Raw genomic sequence first — 17,268 nt, 5'->3', positions numbered from 1 at the left:
TATATCCCTTCTATCCAGTTCAGAAAATAAATAAATTCCTTTTGTTTCCCTACCCCACCTATTGGTCAGCTTAGGGTGGGGACAGGTCTGACAACTGCTGCAATCCTCACAAAACGGTAGATTTTCCAATATTCCCAGGGTTCAACATTAGTTCATTCCCTGTGGTTTAAAGATTCCTATTTATTTATTTATTATTATTATTATTAATATTATTATTATTTAAAAAAAACAGTATTTATATAGCGCCAACATATTATGCAGCCATATACATTAAATAGGGGCTGCAAAAGACAAACAGATACAGACAGTGATACAGGAGGAGGAGAGGACCCTGCCCTGAAGAGCTTACAATCTAAGTGGTGGGGAAGCAGCACGCAATAGGAGAGGGGATTTAAATAGTTTTTTTAGTAAAAAGCCCGCTTTACTCACCTAATACCACATCATGTGACTTTCCCATGTCCCTGTTCATTGTCTACAGGAGGGGAGGTCCTGCCGGGGCTGCCAGGGCTATTACTATTGGCTGTCTAGTGGTGGGGTCCTCTTAGGATCTGAAAGGGGTTGTAGGGGCTTGGCCCTGTTGTGCTAAGCACATCCTAGCACTACATTATTATGTTAAGAGACTACACCACAATCTTCTAACCTCAACCTCCATGGGCCCCTTTCAGAAGATCCCAAACATAAAGTTTTGGCTGGAAAACCAAAAACTTCATGGAGGCTTTTTATCAAATCCAAAGAACAACTTTACCTAATTCTCCATTTTATGGGTTTGCAAACTTTTGAACAAAAGGACCCCATTATTAATTTCCTTTACTGCTATTGCCTATTTAATGATTGTGATAATATATGATGTCTGATTTAAATCATATGAAAATGAAAGAAGAAATGTGTTTAGATTGCTCACATTTCTTTCTCCAATGGTACTTAGGGTGTAATGGTGAACTTCTACCATTTGCTCCATTTGATCTGTTAATGCGTAGGTAAAGGCAAACTCATTTTAGTTGCGGATAAGTTTGGGAAGTGTTAGACCCTATATAAAGTCTTGACCAGGGTAGTAGTGATGGGATTCATTTCATTTATTTATGCCAATAAACCCCAATGCCCCATTTAACCCCCCTAAACATTAACAATAATGTACATTAAACACAAGTGTGAGATGTAATGCCATAGCTACCCTTTAATAACTACAAAACAATAGATAACATAAATAAATGAAAACAGGGTCAAAGGTCCATGGAGCCAATTTTAAACCAAACACTGTATCTGCAGTAACACACCATATAATTTTATGCCTCCAGCTGCATCACACCACCTTAAGGGCAAGGAAGGGGACTGCAGATGATTTACCCATCCAATCACAGTAAGTAATAATCTGCTGAAACCACCCAAGAGGGATGCCATTTCAGGTGTGGTGTATATCTGCTTCCCATGTCTGAGATGATTGTCTTCAGGGATCCCAGCACCCACACACTGCCAGAAAGACAAAATAATAAAATATTATTATATATAAAGAAAAAAAATAAAATATTAAAATTTTAAACAATAGCAAAGTGCAAAAAAAGGGCGTTGATCTGATGCTTTTTCAAAATCTAAATGAACATGCTCAGCTTCTCCAAACAGACTTTAAATAATCCCAACTTTTCCTGCCCAAATCCACCACTCCTAACCCATCCTCCACACTATTTAAAATCGAATTTACCATTTTTGCTCTGGCTACCCAATTTATGTGTTTTCTTAGTTCACCCCATGTCTTCCATCCATAGTGCCAGGCCTCTCTTTATTAATGTTTATGTATCCTATGGGGTGAATGTGAGCAAAAACTGAGACAGAAAGAGGTTTGAGGCTCGTAGTTTTTAAGGACATATAATATTGTATTGGTTAGGTATTAAATCAATACAGTTAAATAGTACATATACATGCAGTATTTTATATTTTTTCCACCTTTATAAGGGCTATTGGGCGATAGCTCCAACTGAGGTAAATACTCAATCACCTAGGCACGGCGTGAGTATGCATCACAGTTGGAGCTGTCAGAAAATAAGTTCATAAGTGAAGGATTTTTAAAGAGGAACAAAACTAAAAACTGCCAAAAAAATAAAAATAAAATTACCTTCAATGTCGCAGGGCAGTCTGATACATCCGGGGGTGGGTAGAAAGAACTTTCCTGACATCAGCACACATTACACAGGTGCCTAACATGTTTGTCAGAGACTTTTTATTTTTTTAAAACACACATGAAAGAGATCAACTTAGCACAAATAATTGACCTATATCAGTATCCATATATAAACCTGATTGTAGGATCGTGTTCAGATTGCTGTCCAACGGAACGTATGTGCTTGTTATGTATGCTGGACCTGCCTGCAGCTTAGAAGTTCTACATAAAGACTGAGCATACATGCAAGTCTACCGGGGCCTTCACCCACTGTAGATGTCTGACAGGTTTCTGGGTAAAATGGCTTCTCAGCTTCTCCTCACATTCCAAATCTCCCCCTGACATATATCTAACTGTTATAACGATGTTATTCTGCCCTCCCCTCAGACACGTTATCTTGGTGTCACCTTTGATTCTTACCCCCCATATTCAGAACATTTCCAGGTCCGGTCACTTTCACCTACGCAACATCTGGACTACTGTAACCTCCTCCTCTCTGGTATTCTACTAACCCGACTCTCTCCTCTACAATCTATCATGAATGCTGTAGCCAGACTCATACATTCTTCTCACCTACCTACCCCATACACAGCCTGCCCACCTACCTACCGACCAACCCAATACACAGCCTTCCCACTGCTCCTTTTCCGCTGCATCTCTTTGTAGTTCTCTCCATTGGCTTCCATTTCACCTTAGAATCAATTTCAAGCTCCTGTGCTTTGCCTTCAAATCCCTCCACAGCTCCTCCCCACCTACCTACCTAAAACACAAATCCCTCTACACTTCCTGACCTACTAATGACTTCCTCACTCATAACCTCATCACACGCACGTCTCCAAGACTTTTCTAGAGCTGCCCCAACTCTCTGGAACTCTCTTGCTGGTCCTTTTAGGCTTGCTCCTACATTCCATTACTTAATGCACTGAGCCTTAGATTACTGAGCCAAGAAACTGGACGTTTGGCTAGATATGTCCAAATCTGCCGGTCTTGTCCACCATTGAATGTCATATTGGAGAGAGTTTTCAGTGTTGCAGGGGAATGGTTGCGCCCAGTTTGCACTGTTTGCTACTAGTTTGGATAATTTTAAAATTCACGGAATAGATCCTGGATTGGTGATCAATTTCAGCCTGCTGTTCCCAAGGCCATGCAAGAATTGTACCACCAGCAACATTAGAATGAACAGAACAGAAAATTAGGCTCAGACTTCCCCCTCTTCCCAAAATTCTTTTTATCTCTTAAGGAAATTTAATAAAAAAAAAAGCATTTTAAAACTTAAAAAAAATCTGCATTTGGCCCACAATAATACTTTGGCAAAGATCTTCCCCACCTTAGATTGTAAGCTCTTCGGGGCAGGGTCCTCTCCTCCACCTATGTCTCTGTCTATGTTTGTCATTTGCAAATGTACAGCGCTGCGTAATATGTTGGCACTATACAAATACTGTTTATTAATAATAATAATTTAATTCACCTATTGCTTACTGCTTATTGGTTAAAAGAACCATTTTGGATCTTTCGCTACTATTATAAATCACATTGAAATAATCAGTGGCTGAGATAGCTCACAGTGGGCCCCAGTGCAGAAATGACATTACACCCTCACCCACATGTCCATCCCCAGATTCACCCCTGGATTCACTCCATGTATTCTCACTGTGCTCAATTTACAATGTCCTACATGTAACTCTGCAGTGCCCCCTTGTGGAGATTGTATGGTAATACAATATGCAGACCTTGCTCAGCAGATAAAACCACACATCCTTTAACTATACAGGATTTTTTAATTTTTTTTGAAGGTATAAAAGAAATGTAAACCAAATTATTTTTTACCATTACATTTTTTCATTTTGTTACATCTCAGTGACAATGATCTCCTGCAACATATTTGCAGCCACAACCTATATACCGTATTTTTCGGACCATAAGACGCACCGGACTATAAGACGCACCAGGTTTTCAGAGAAGGGAAAACAAGAAAAAAATATTCTGAACCAAATTGTACCAGTGTAGTAAAATATTTATTATAACTGTTTGTACAGTACAAAGAAAAGTACAGTACAGTACAAAATACTGTAATAAGTTATATAATTATACTATATGGCGACCCACCCTACATCAAATGAAGTGAAGGAGGCAGGATAGATGCTCACCTTCCATTAAATGTGCAAAAATGTCCACCCAACCCTTCTGGCCGGATAATGTAACGTACCATAAGATAAGACACAGCCCTGTGTATGGTAGAAGTACCGTAATCCAGCGTGGGGCACTTGGGCGCCGCCGATTGATTTGATGGATGCCGATCGGCGCCGCCTTCGTGGGCGGGCACAAGTGCCGCACGCTGGATTTCAGGGGAACACAGAGGAGGAACACAGACGAAATGCTCCACAGACTGGGAAATCGAGAACAGAAAATAACAATTTGGGACAATAGTGGTTAGAAAGGGTAACACAGACTTACCTATTTACACGCCTTCTGATGACAGATCCAGGATCTGATCACCAACACATCCTAGGAAGCCACCATCTTCACTTCCAGTTCCACAGTGGACTTCCGGGTCCATGGCGATCCTTTTCAGCCAGTGATTTCGTAACTTCTGTGTATGTGCGGGAACTACATTACTCCCAGTGGTGCCATCTGTACTGGTAATGAAAGGACAGGATGGCTTTATCACATTCCAGCAAATAATTTGACTGGCTTTGCTCAGGTGGGTTTATTGTTTTATTTTGAGTTACCCTTGAGTTTGGCAAAGCCTGAATGTAAAATGTAAAAGACCAGTTTATAATGCTACAAATTTCAGGGCAAACCGGACACATTTTTTAATGTTTATCTCTATATTGGATTTTCCCCACCAATCTGTAATCTTATGATAACTACTGAGGAATAATCCACCCCCCCGCAGAAGTACAATGGACCCAACACACCCAATACAACCCACAATCCTCCCACATTATCATAAGGACACAACACAAGGAAAGACATTTCCAATGTTTTTAGGAACCATTCTTCATTTATTAGTTATTATTAATTATTTGCATTCAGTCATATTAGAATAAATCAGTGGTATATATTCATTTCTACATAGCAATCTTACTCTCTAAATACATTGTTATCAGATTTTCTTTTCAGATTCTGCAAGTCCTAAAATCTCATTAGAGAACCACAAATATGATCACTGTGGTATTATTCATATTGCACCACTCCATATGAAGCCAATAATGTGGATCTGTGGGAGGTGGGGGTAGAATGTAGTGCATGGTGTGGTTGATTGGTGAGCTGTGTATGGTGGGGGTGAGATCCTGCAGGGGGTGGTGGAAGATTGGTGATCTGTATGGTGTAGTAGGGAGAATTTATGTTGCATGTTTGGGTAAAGGATCCATGAGCTGTACATGATGTGTCGGGATGAAGGGGAGATAATAATGTAGGGTTTGGTAAAATATTGGTAAACTTTGTATAGTATAGTGAGGGGATACGGGTAAACGGATTAATGCCCTATATATGGTGTGGTGAGAAGTAGGAGATACATTACTATTGGTGAATTACAAAACTGTGCTGGCTGGGATACTACAGACTATGGTGGAGGATTGGTGAGCTGCATACGGTGTGGGGGATAAGATGAAGGTTTTTGTGTATGGTATGGTGGGGTGAGGAGAACACTTTAGGTTGGGATGAAGTGAGATGACACTGCAGGGTAAAGTATGGTGGGCTGAGGAGATAGTGCAGAATATGGTGGAGGATTGGTGAGCTGTGTTTGGTGGTTTAAGTGGGAATTAACCACTGCAAAGCTTGGTGAGCTGTGCATATCATTAGAAAGTGAGAGCTAGGAGATACTGTGGGTCTTGGGGAGGATGGATGAGCAGGGTGGTGTAGTATACCCAGTCACTGTCACCCTTATTCACATCTTCCTTCCCTGTTGTGTCCAATGCACCCAACTATCATCATTTGCGGCCACAGCCATCTCCTTTCTCTGTTCTATCCGGTCCACAAAACTACCGACCCCTCTAGCTACTGTTTTCTGAATTTTACCATTCCCCCATCATGTACATTTGGGTACATACTGTACAAAAGTTGCTCCATCAACTATTTAAATGCTTCATGAAGACTGAATTGCACGGTTACTAGTCAGCAAGCTTTGACTGCTGTCAATCATTTCTCCGAGCCCTCTCCCCTGGCCATAGACACACAGGGAGGACAGAGGCGTCAGACATTCTCTCTGTAATTGCCTAGGATTGCCTTTTGTTTGCTGTGTGGAAGATGAGACAATGGAGCACAGTTTGTGTGCAGTTTATAAAGCAGAAATTTGGCAGCTGGTTCTGTAAACATTGGGCTCAGGCACATGTTTTCAGTCATAGCATATGCATATTGGTTTATGTAAAAATGTACAGACAGGCAGTGTGCAAGAGATGTGCCAGGTCTCTTCTACAGTAAAGGATTCTTGGCTGCCTATGTGCAATTACAGAAGTTCATCCATCCCGACGGATGCTGAACCCAGAAAAAAAAACAGAGACAATACTAAGAGCTTGCATTGTTGGGGTAAGGGGAATGCACAGCTTGAACAAGCAGTAAAAAAGCTTTAAAACAAGCCTTCACTGACTCGTTGAGCTGCTTGTACTATGAAGTCATTCATTTTCAAAGATATATCTCAGGTTGCTAAGATACTGCTAAAACCTAAATGTAATATTTTGCAGCTTACCAAGGGCAGCACTGCTCCTCAGTGGCTAGCACTCTTGCCTTTCTAACACGATCAACATGGAGTTTGTATATTCTCCCCATGTTCGCATGGGGTTCCTCCCAAATTCCAAAGGCATACTAGTAGGGTACTTGGTCTTAGACTATGACATATGACTATAGTAGGGACATTAAAATGTGACAGTTTGTGACATGACTATGCATTAGCACTGCATAATGTTGACACGAGATAAACACATAACAATAATATTACTATTAATACTATTCCTACAGACAACATAAATTGAGAATTAAAAGTATCTTTGTGGCTTAGTAAAAAGAAGCAAAAACAATTTTAATTTCTGTGTGTAAACTACAGCTTCCCCTAAGCCCCATATAATGGAGATGACATAGGGGAAATATGTTTCTGGGTAACAATCATAGCTTTCTCCATGGACACTTTAGATTTGTGATCATAGCCAATCAGAGACAGAAATTGTGTTAGCTGAAAGAGTACCAGGTAAAAAGGTTAAAAAAAAAAAAACCCTAAAGATAAATTAATCTAATGCAGCTGCCACATCTTAAGTAGTAGGCTTTAATATATTATTTCTGGGGTTTTTAGTTTAAATAACCTTTAACTTTTCATTGCCATCTACATCGCTCGAGCATTCATGAAGTTCCCTCCTCCTGCTCCTGTACATGTGTCATTTTGGCACTTTATGAAAAAAAAAAAAGTTATAATAATGAACAGGATGGAAGTGGAGATCATAATAATGCGGTTGGAAGAACGTTTAGAATAAGGAAATATTTAGTGTAGATTTCTGTTCCTCAAATCAGGAGAGATGGAAATTGAGATATTATCACTTTTGTCACGAATTTGCAGCACAAAGGTGAAAGTGAGTGGAGAGAAATCAGCTTAAAATACCTCTGAGTATAGTTATAGCTTTGTCTCATTTATATCAGCTGTAAAAAAGAGCAGATCCATGAGTTGTGACAATCGTCACTTTCAGAGATCTCCCGAGGAAGTAGAGGTTAGATAGAAAACACCTGAGCTTGTGGATTGAATGCTTTACAGATTGTGTTCTCAGAAATTCCTGATTTATAGAGACGGGATGTTCAACAATCTGGTCTAAGTTGAATCCATTCAAGTTATTCTCCATGTCTACATTCCTGAGGAACTGTCACAATTTTATAAAAGCTCTAAATTCTCAAAGCTTTGGCACAATATAGTTCATCTTTTCTTAGCTTGTAGCAGGGTGGTCCAACTCCAATTGTTGAGGACCACACAATGGCCAGGATTTTCATTTATACGGAGTCATTTTATGACCTCTGTAAATCATACCACACCCATTACATTGCTGGAAGTGCAGATCCAGACCCTTGCTGACTGGAGTTGGACAGCCCTGGCATATATAAAATAAAGGTCAACATTACTCCTTCATGAGATGAATGCAGAAGTTGCAGCTTCAGCAAAAAGATTTCCGTTTCCAGGTGGGTTTCCCATTAAGTCCTAGATCCTTACACAGCCGAGGATCACTGGACCTGCCCGTGCGGAGGTTACATATAACAGTCCTCTTGCATGTTTGCTCGCACACCTCATTCACGTGGCCCTTGTGATGGAGGAACCAGAAAGTCTGGAATAGTTTTTCATCTTGAAGGAACCTCTGTATTAGGTTATCCCAGTCTGATGGAAAGGCTGACTTCATCCCATACGTATTGAGGGCACTGTACAAGAAAGTCCACTGTGCCTCCTCCTTCTGCTTGTTGGCCTCAGTCAGGTTGAGGATGTACGTCTCATGGTCTAAGACGACGTGAGAGCTGTTGGTGTATTCTCCATCAATCTGGTATACACGATAACCTGAAATGGGAATACATAATGAAAGAGGAAATACAATAGCAAAAACAATTCCAACTCCGTGCACAGCTACGAGCTACACTCATCTACATGGATAAAGCTTGCTGACATATTACGATATGACTATACAATCACCTTTAGATTTCCCAAGGTTTTGAGGATAAACCTAAACTCTTCATTTTACTTGGATTTGATCCCTTCTATATAAAATGATCTCTATAAGCACTTTTGGGGCACAATGCCATAAAGGAGATCATTATTGATGGCTGTCACTATGGTAAGGAAATATTGAGTGTGAATAATATTTATTTTTGTCTTATTTGCTTATACTAACAGCTAGTACTTCCAATTAACTGTCGCTTCCAGGGTGAGTTCTTGGCAGGGATTTTGCACTACAGTAAAACCTCACGTGTCTTTACTTGCATGCCATCCGATGACACACCTGGGCCTTAGTCCTTGGTAACAATGCCTGGTAAATACCTGGGTTTAGGTCAATGTAGGTGGTGACGCTGGGTGCAATGTAGGCCACAGAGACGGGGCGGCTGAGGGTCTCTTCATCATAAAATATCTCAAATTCATCTACGTGAGTGTGTCCAAAAAACTGCCCGGCAATGGTGCTCTCATATCTGTGGAGGGAAAGAAACATTGAGACAACATAGAGGATTCTGGGAAGGGGCCTTGACCTGGATTAGTTACGTTTTCAGACAGACAACAATAGATCTCTTTTATATTAATGGAAGTCATGAGTCCTGTATTAGTAAACCCAACTAAGTTATAATCTGGGATACATATTGCAAAAGAGAAAAAAAATGTCAAAAGAAGACCTGCAGAGTTTATAATAATTTCGCCGTGGCCCTAGACTCATCATGACAACCACCAGAAATCCTTTAATGTCCTCATTAAAATGTATCTCAGCCCCAAAATAGGTTTCTCCTATTTGCTCCTTTTTGGTCCAATACAAAGACCATTGAAAGGGTTTTTATTTTTTTCCTGTTTAACAAGTTCAAAAACTACCTGTAATACTGCCAGTAGTCCAGCACTACGTTTTTTTTTTTTTAACCTTGCAGAGCTCTCCTCTGTATACTACAGAACCCTTTTTTCCCTAAATTATGCAGACAAGGAAAAGGGGTTCTGTAATATTTAAAACATTTTCCGTCATACAGTGATAACCTCAGGAATGGAAGAGGTTACTTGCATGATCAAATAACCCTTGGGTTAAGAAGCGTGTTGTAGAGGTACTGAGAACACCGGGGGTGGTCATGTTTGTTGTGTAAAGAGTGGTGGGGTGGGTCATGGCCAGGGGTGCAGAAAATGATGAAGAGGAGAACAAACCTGTGGAACAGAAAATAAGGGGGAGATCCTCACTATATAGAGAATAAGTGGGGAAAGAGTTTAGAATGTGGGTAAACAAATTAGATGGTGGAAGTCAAGACTGCGTGTGCAGAGAAAGGAGAAAGAGAGATCATGGATGTGGGTGCAGACACTAGGAGGGCATGGTCATGTCCAGGGATGCCTCACTCTCTGCAACTCATTTCCTTGTCCTATTAGGCTTACTTTTTACACATTTCAAGTTTTATCAGTCTCTCAAACCATCAACAATTAACCACTGGTCTATATGCACTTCCTACTGAGTAATACTCTCCTCCAGTTCTTAGATTGTCAGCTCTGTAGGAAAGGGTCCTCTCCTCCTCCTGTGTTATTGTTTGAACTTGTCTAGTATGCAGAATAATCCACAAGCCCTATTTAATGTTCAGTGCTGCCTGTTCTGTTGGTGCTTTATAAAGGCTTATAAAAATAAAATTATTAATAAATGGCTGTGAGTGCAGAAAATTAAAAGGAGGTCATTTCTATGGATGCAGATAAATACGGGGAGTTTATGACCATGGGTACAAAGGATAAAAGAAGGTAATCAAAGCAAAAAATGGGAGATGGGGGGGGGGTGATCATGGCAGGGGATTCAGATATTACAGAGTAGTAGCCTTGGCTGTGGATGCAGAGAATAAAACAGGATGGTCATGGCATGAGTGCAAAAATTAAGAGATGGTCATACTTGTGGGTAGAGAGAATAAGAGGTGACCGTCATGGCTGTGGGTGTTGGGTATGGCTGTTAGTACAGAGAACACACAAAGAGAGAGTAGCAGTAATATTGGACACATTAGAGGAAGATAATTAAGAGTGTGATCTAAATGACCAGCTGCTTACCTGTTTATGATACGGTAGTAATTCCAGCTCCAGCTCTTCAAACACAGGCCTGGTGGGATGTGTCCAATAATATGGACCTGTGACCAGAGAAAATGGAAAGATATTCACTCACCTCCCATCCAGTCTATTAAGGAACTTAACTATGCCCTATGTAACCACATAGCACAATCTCAATACAAACTCATTTCCTGTTTTTTTGTCAAGGTAAATACACACTTCTTCTTTCGTGTTGTTTTTACCAACAACCTTCTCTATTTCAGTTCTGCATTACATTGTTTCATTAAAGCCTAAAAAACAAAGTTCAGGTCTCAGTTTCAGCATCCCCTCAGGTCCTTGGCTGACCAAAATCCTTGTTTCCAGAGCTCCAAGGAGGTACAACAAACAGAACACACAAGCGCATGATAATATGGTGAGAGTTATTGTAGGAATTATAGGAAAGATATTGTACTGAATGCTTCAGTCTTCAGAAAGCATTTCTTGAAACCGGAGGTACCTCAGTTAATTAATGGACAATTTATTCATGTGGGCAGCACTGGAGGGGACTTTAATAAGCATTTTTCACCAGAAAAACCAATTGTTCCATTGATATGCATAGTTTTAGATATAAAATTTCAGAAGAAGCTTCTCACCTTTTCATGGTTGTTCTCAGCCTCTTGTAGAACATTTACCAGCCATTGCAGCTGCCCTGCAGGGTCCGTGAAATTAATGAGGAGCCAGAAATTATCAGTGGAACAGTAGTTCATGTTGAGGGACACCAGTCGCAAGCCAGAGCCAATCTTCACAGTGTAAAATCCAGTGGTACTAAAACACCAAAGGATGAGTTTTATTCAATGACAAGCGATAGATGGCAAAAAAACAGAAGACTATGAAAAAAGGGCAAGATGGATGCCGGGAGGGAAATAATAGAAAGCACAGAAAAACAGATAACAGAAGATTTGGTAGCAAAGCTAGAAGATGGACTAGGGTGGGCAAGGATGTGGAGAGATGGTGTGAAAATACACGAGGATAAGGGAGGCACCACCCCACAAATCCTGCATCCTTTAATGGCTGCTGTACGTTAGGAGCACTCTAAACTCATTTACAATAGCCTATGAAAGCAGACCAGGGTGGAGTGGAATGGCGATTCATTGGGTTAGTCCATAAGTGCATAGCAGTTATGGCAAGGAGATATCAATCATGACTTAGACATGCAATAGGCAGGATGCTCAGGCTTTAGTTTACTTTTATGTTCTGAATAGTTTCCATACTGCAAAGCACCATAAGATAATAAGCCTAGCTCACCTTAGCGTATCCAGAGCTTCCGGAGAAAGCCATTCCTTCCACTCCTGAGCCATGGCTTGGTAAAGCCAGCTGGAGGACAAGTTTCCATGCACAGAGGGGGGTGGGAAGCTATTGACAGGTGCACTCTCATGATTTCCCACAGCAGGATAGACAGGAACTGGTCCCAGGTATTTTTTGATGAGCCCAGTAACTGTTCCAAGGGTGTTTAGTTGTTCGGCCCGAGTCTGCTCCCATATGTTGTGGGCTGGGATGTCTCCCGTCCAGTAGACCCGGTCATAGGGGCCACTTCTGGCAACATGGCTCAGCAGAGACTCAATAGTATGAAGAGGAAGGTCGCACTTGCTGTATTCCCCCCAGAACCCAGCTGACCCGTGGCCTCCTGACTGATGTTTCCTGCAGCAGAGAGGTTCCTTGCAGGTAATTGGACCTCCAGGGGAGTAGTCATGATCCCAATGTATATCCGTCAGGAAAAGGACACGAGAGATCGGAGACCCTGTTGCCGGTGCAACAGGTGGCTGTACTGGGGGTTTGGGTACAGGCGGAAGAGTAATATTCCATTCCACGCCAATATCCCAGTGGCCGCAGTCACTGCCGAGAAGCAGGCCGCAGATCTCAGAGGGCCGCAGTACGGAAAAGACCCAGGCCATGATTACATCCTGCTTGAAGAGCTGAATTACCTGTTTGCATACACTGGGCTCCTCCAAGTGCATAGTCTCACAAACCTTTACTGCCACCGAAGCTACAAGATCCATGTTACTCTCCACCTGCAATCAGAAAGGGAAATATTCATATAAAGCTGCACAACTCCAGAATGTGAGTTTTAACATGTTTTACAGTGGAGTACAGGTTGTCTTAAAATAATGATTTAATTCTGATAAAAGATCTGCCACCACCAGATCATCCTGCAGAGGAGATTCTTCTAGAGCCCACCTCCAAGGCTTGGGTAAGGTAGGGTGAGATATTTATAGAGCACTAGCGGTCATTACTGCTTGGCGTCTGGGTACATTCAACATTTGACAGGTACTTGCCTGGAAGCAGTTTGAGTGGCAGACTGCCTGAGATGCTGCATAAGCCGTCTCACAAATGTAATGCGGCTCACCACACACATTTGGCTTAGTGCAGAATTTCTGACTTCTACAGCATGCCGTTTTTCATAAGAATAGAGTCTTTATGATGCAAGTGCAGTGTGGCCAGAAAACAAATATCTCTGTCTTAGCTGCAACTACATCTTGACCACTTCCTCTTTGGCTTGTCAAGCAAAGTGTGAGTGAAGCAGGAAACCACTGACAGTCATCAACAGCATAGACAATGATTTAAAGAGGAAACATGTAAAATGGAAACAATAAGAAGTTCTGCTGCTAATCTGTGACACTTCAGATGTGGAGAGTTTGGGTTTTCTGCACTATTGCATGTGTGGTGTCATTAAGCCAAATGATCCCTCTAAAGCCCTCAGAATGTTGCAGTTGTCTATGGGTCTGAGAAGGGATATAAAAAGATTAAATGATTTCATCTAAATATTACATGATTAGGAAAATATTCTACAAGTAACAAATATTTTAAATGGCAGGTAATTGGTTTAGAACTGAACAGCCCAGCAAATCCAAGCCAAGAGCTGACTGATGACTAAAAGAAGCATTCAGGAACCACAAAATGATATTGTGATTTCCCTATTGCAATAGTTGGTATTGCGCATGCATCTATGATCAGAACGAGATTGCACAGATTTATCCCGCATGGGACACAAGCTGTGAAAAAACCTTTTGGTGCCCAAGAAAAATATTAGAGCTACAGACTACAATTTGCCATGGGACATATAGAAAAAGGCCTGGCCTTCTGGAACAACGTGATGTGGACTGATGAATCACAGATGGAGTTGTTTGGTTGTGAATACATGTGTGGTGCAAATTGTAAACAGCATTTCAGGAGAAGAACATAATGTCAATGGTGAAGCACAGCGGTGGAAACGTTATGTTTTAGATTTGCTTTGCTGTGCCAGGGTCTGGGCAGCTTGCAGTAATCGAATCAGCTATCAATTCTTCATTATATTAAAATGTGCTCAATGACAGCATCTATGCAAAAGGTGACACTGGTGCCTATGAGGAATAATTTCTGCTAAAGGGGGTCGATGCCAATTTGTAGGACCAAGAATGTACTCATTTTTTACAAAGTACCCTATGACATCTACTTATCTTCATGGTATAACTATTGAGGTTCACTACCTAAATCTATAGGCATGGCTTAAATCAAATGGAATATTTGCTAATTCCTCCTATGACCCCTCCTACCCTTTACCGACCCAAAACCCTGCACTTCTGTACCCCCAATAACCCCGCTGCTGATCATAAACTCCCCTCTTTAGGGCAGGTTCACACCGGCCATTACATTGTCAGATTCTGTGCCGCTCCCCACAGCTGGCTTCAGGACTTGCATGGCAACACTGATTCCTAAAGAACAGAACAGAAGTGACAGCTGGTGGCAGTAAACTCCTAACCTATCTTTACCGTCACATCTGCCACCCACTGACCCTCACCCACCATCTATACCTCTGCACCCCTATGGACCATAACACTTCCTCTCCACTTACCTTTATACCCCCACTGATCTCCCACTCCAATCCTCTTTACCTACCCTTACCTTTCTCTTCTCCAATCATTCACTGACAGATGCACTGTGTTGAGCTGGCAAATCTGAGTGAATCTAATAGCAGCCCCACACATTGTTCAAAAATTATGTTTTAAATGGAAGAACGATATCTTTAAGAAATCGAGGGCAGTAAATTGCGAATTTAGTCCTGAAACAATCGTATCACCAAAGTCAGTTTGAGGAGGAAAATCCACCAGGATTCAACCAAACTGAACATTTCCTGTACATGGTTAATTGAAATGATAAAATCTAAATTTGGCCAATTTTTATTATTAAACATTATTTATACAGCGCCAACATATTACGCAGCGCTGTACAAATATTAGGGGTTAGAAATGACAGACAGATGCAGACAGTGACACAGGAGGAGGAGAGGACTCAGGCTAGATTAATTGTTAATAATTCTGTGTATGGTCAGAATAAGTCCATGCAGAAGGAATGGAGGGGGTAATGATCTGTAGTGACTGGATGGGTTTTGTGTGACCTGTTCTGTATATCCTCCATAGAATGACCGGGTGGATTGGAAAGTGACCTGTGTTTGGTATAGGAATACCGGCCATACTTGTAGCCAATTAGATTTCAATTTCCAATACAAGAGTAATGAAATTTACCCCTTATGGATCTGATGGATTAACAAATGTCCATTAATGTAACAGATTGAATTACACTCTATAGACGGAGAAGTTGCATGCTTGACAATAAACGCATTTAATGCTGCATTTGATTGCAGTTTCATCAGATCCGTTGTCTGGTGGGAGCTCCAAACTCACAAATTATTCTTTTTTATGATTGTATTGTTTTATCTCATTTTAATTATGAATTATAATCAGATTGTTCTGTAGATATGTATGGTTGCAGATGACTCAATGCTCAAGAGCTCTGCATCTATAGCAGGTTGGAGGGAGGGTGTGAATCTGAGCACCCTATGTCATGGCCCTGGATGCCCCACCTGCAGAGGGCAAAAGCTATCACATGACATGAGGGGAGGGGGGCTGATCATATGACCTGACCAGAGGAGAAAACAGAATAAACATGCCAGTCACATGCACTTATGTATTAACACTTCCACTGCCAGACATATGGAACTGCCCCCCTCCTCTACAGCATGCCACGTATTGCCCCCAGATGCCTTTATAAGAGGCCAGGACACAGAAATAAGAACCCAAATGTGCTACATATTCACAGTATTATCAGTAGGCAGAATCTGAAGGTGGTGGGGGTGGGGGTTAACATTTTGCAGAAGATAGAGGACTTCCTGTCTAGTATGCTGCAGCTTTTATATGCCAGATAGTAACCCTTTCATCACTGTTACCCTCAGCACCACCAACTGTGTCCTTCTTAACTGTTTCTTTGCTGCTGCTCCCATTGTGTATTAACCCTTCACCATCAGTTTATGGCATAAAACATTAACCCTTTCCTTGTCAGATTTGCTTCCTTGTACCTTAACCCTTTCCTCCCTGACATCACAGCACAATAGGAAGTACTGTATATTAACCTTATCACCACCAGCCAGCCCAGGGCAATACTTTAACCCTGTCACCCCTGTGTAATGTATTTGCCCTGTCACCACTCTCAGGCACCCAGGGGCAATACATTTACCTCTTCCATTTGAGTCATCCTAGCACCATACATTAACCACTTCATGCCCAGTCAGACCTTTTCCTGCCAGCCCTTAGCTCACCTGCAAGCTGATGTCCAGGGCAGTGAAGAACACCTTACAGGTCGAGCAGGTGACATTGCGCCAGTTGTAGTCCAGCGATATCAGGGGTGTCTTAGCAGAGAGGGGGAGGCCAGATCCCAGGGAACACAGCAGCAGCGTAGCGAAGACTCCCAGCATGGGGGACATGTTGCGTCTCTGGATCAGGGGGGGCACCGCCAAATCAGAGTGTTGCAGAGAGGTGGCTGGATATATGCAATGTTCCCCTGGCTGGCTGTGTCTCTGTCTTCCTGACAACTCTGCAAACAGAAAAAGACAAACAAAGTAAAGCCCAGACTGGGCAGCCCCCACACTAAACAAATGCCCCACAATGGTCAGTCCTATGTGAACCCCCATGTTCTGCTCAGTCTGCCACTCCTGCTTCATAGGCACCTCATGGTTTCCTAATGGCATGACAGTGCCAACACATAAAAATACAATTATCGGTTTCATCTCGCTCAGCCCCGAAAGTGAATCAAATAAATAAATTGGACCCCCACCTGGATAACTCAGCTACAGAGATTCTTCAAATGCGGCCTAGTGCCCCTCCAATCCACACTAGCAGTTGCAAACAATAGTGATGTCATTTCCTGGTTACACAGGGACGCTTGGCAACAGCCAGGAGGCGGAGTTTCCAAAGGATAGGCAGTAGAAGTCTATGGTTGTGGTGCTGGAAGCTTTTTCTTAACTACCAGACGCCCCGCCCATAACTGCCAGAAGCTCCACCTCCTTGTCCATTTCCTTGTTTCCTATTTCATGACAGAGCCAACACTTATA

At 41.8% G+C, this 17,268-nt stretch overlaps 1 protein-coding gene across 1 annotated transcript; it reads right to left on the bottom strand.

The window, feature by feature from the left end:
• Positions 1-5,134: 5,134 nt before the first annotated feature.
• Positions 5,135-16,790, bottom strand: LOC140323518 (sphingomyelin phosphodiesterase-like). Its single transcript, XM_072400678.1, has 6 exons — positions 16,477-16,790; positions 12,153-12,916; positions 11,501-11,672; positions 10,872-10,948; positions 9,150-9,295; positions 5,135-8,672 (listed from the first exon to the last, which is right to left on the bottom strand). The coding sequence occupies exons 1-6, from the start codon at positions 16,639-16,641 to the stop codon at positions 8,281-8,283; spliced, it is 1,716 nt and encodes a 571-aa protein (XP_072256779.1). The 5' UTR covers positions 16,642-16,790; the 3' UTR covers positions 5,135-8,280.
• Positions 16,791-17,268: the final 478 nt, after the last annotated feature.

Source organism: Pyxicephalus adspersus, chromosome 1 (assembly GCF_032062135.1).
Source record: "Pyxicephalus adspersus chromosome 1, UCB_Pads_2.0, whole genome shotgun sequence".
Lineage (NCBI taxonomy): Eukaryota > Metazoa > Chordata > Amphibia > Anura > Pyxicephalidae > Pyxicephalus > Pyxicephalus adspersus.
This window is presented reverse-complemented; position numbering and strand designations above follow the sequence as displayed.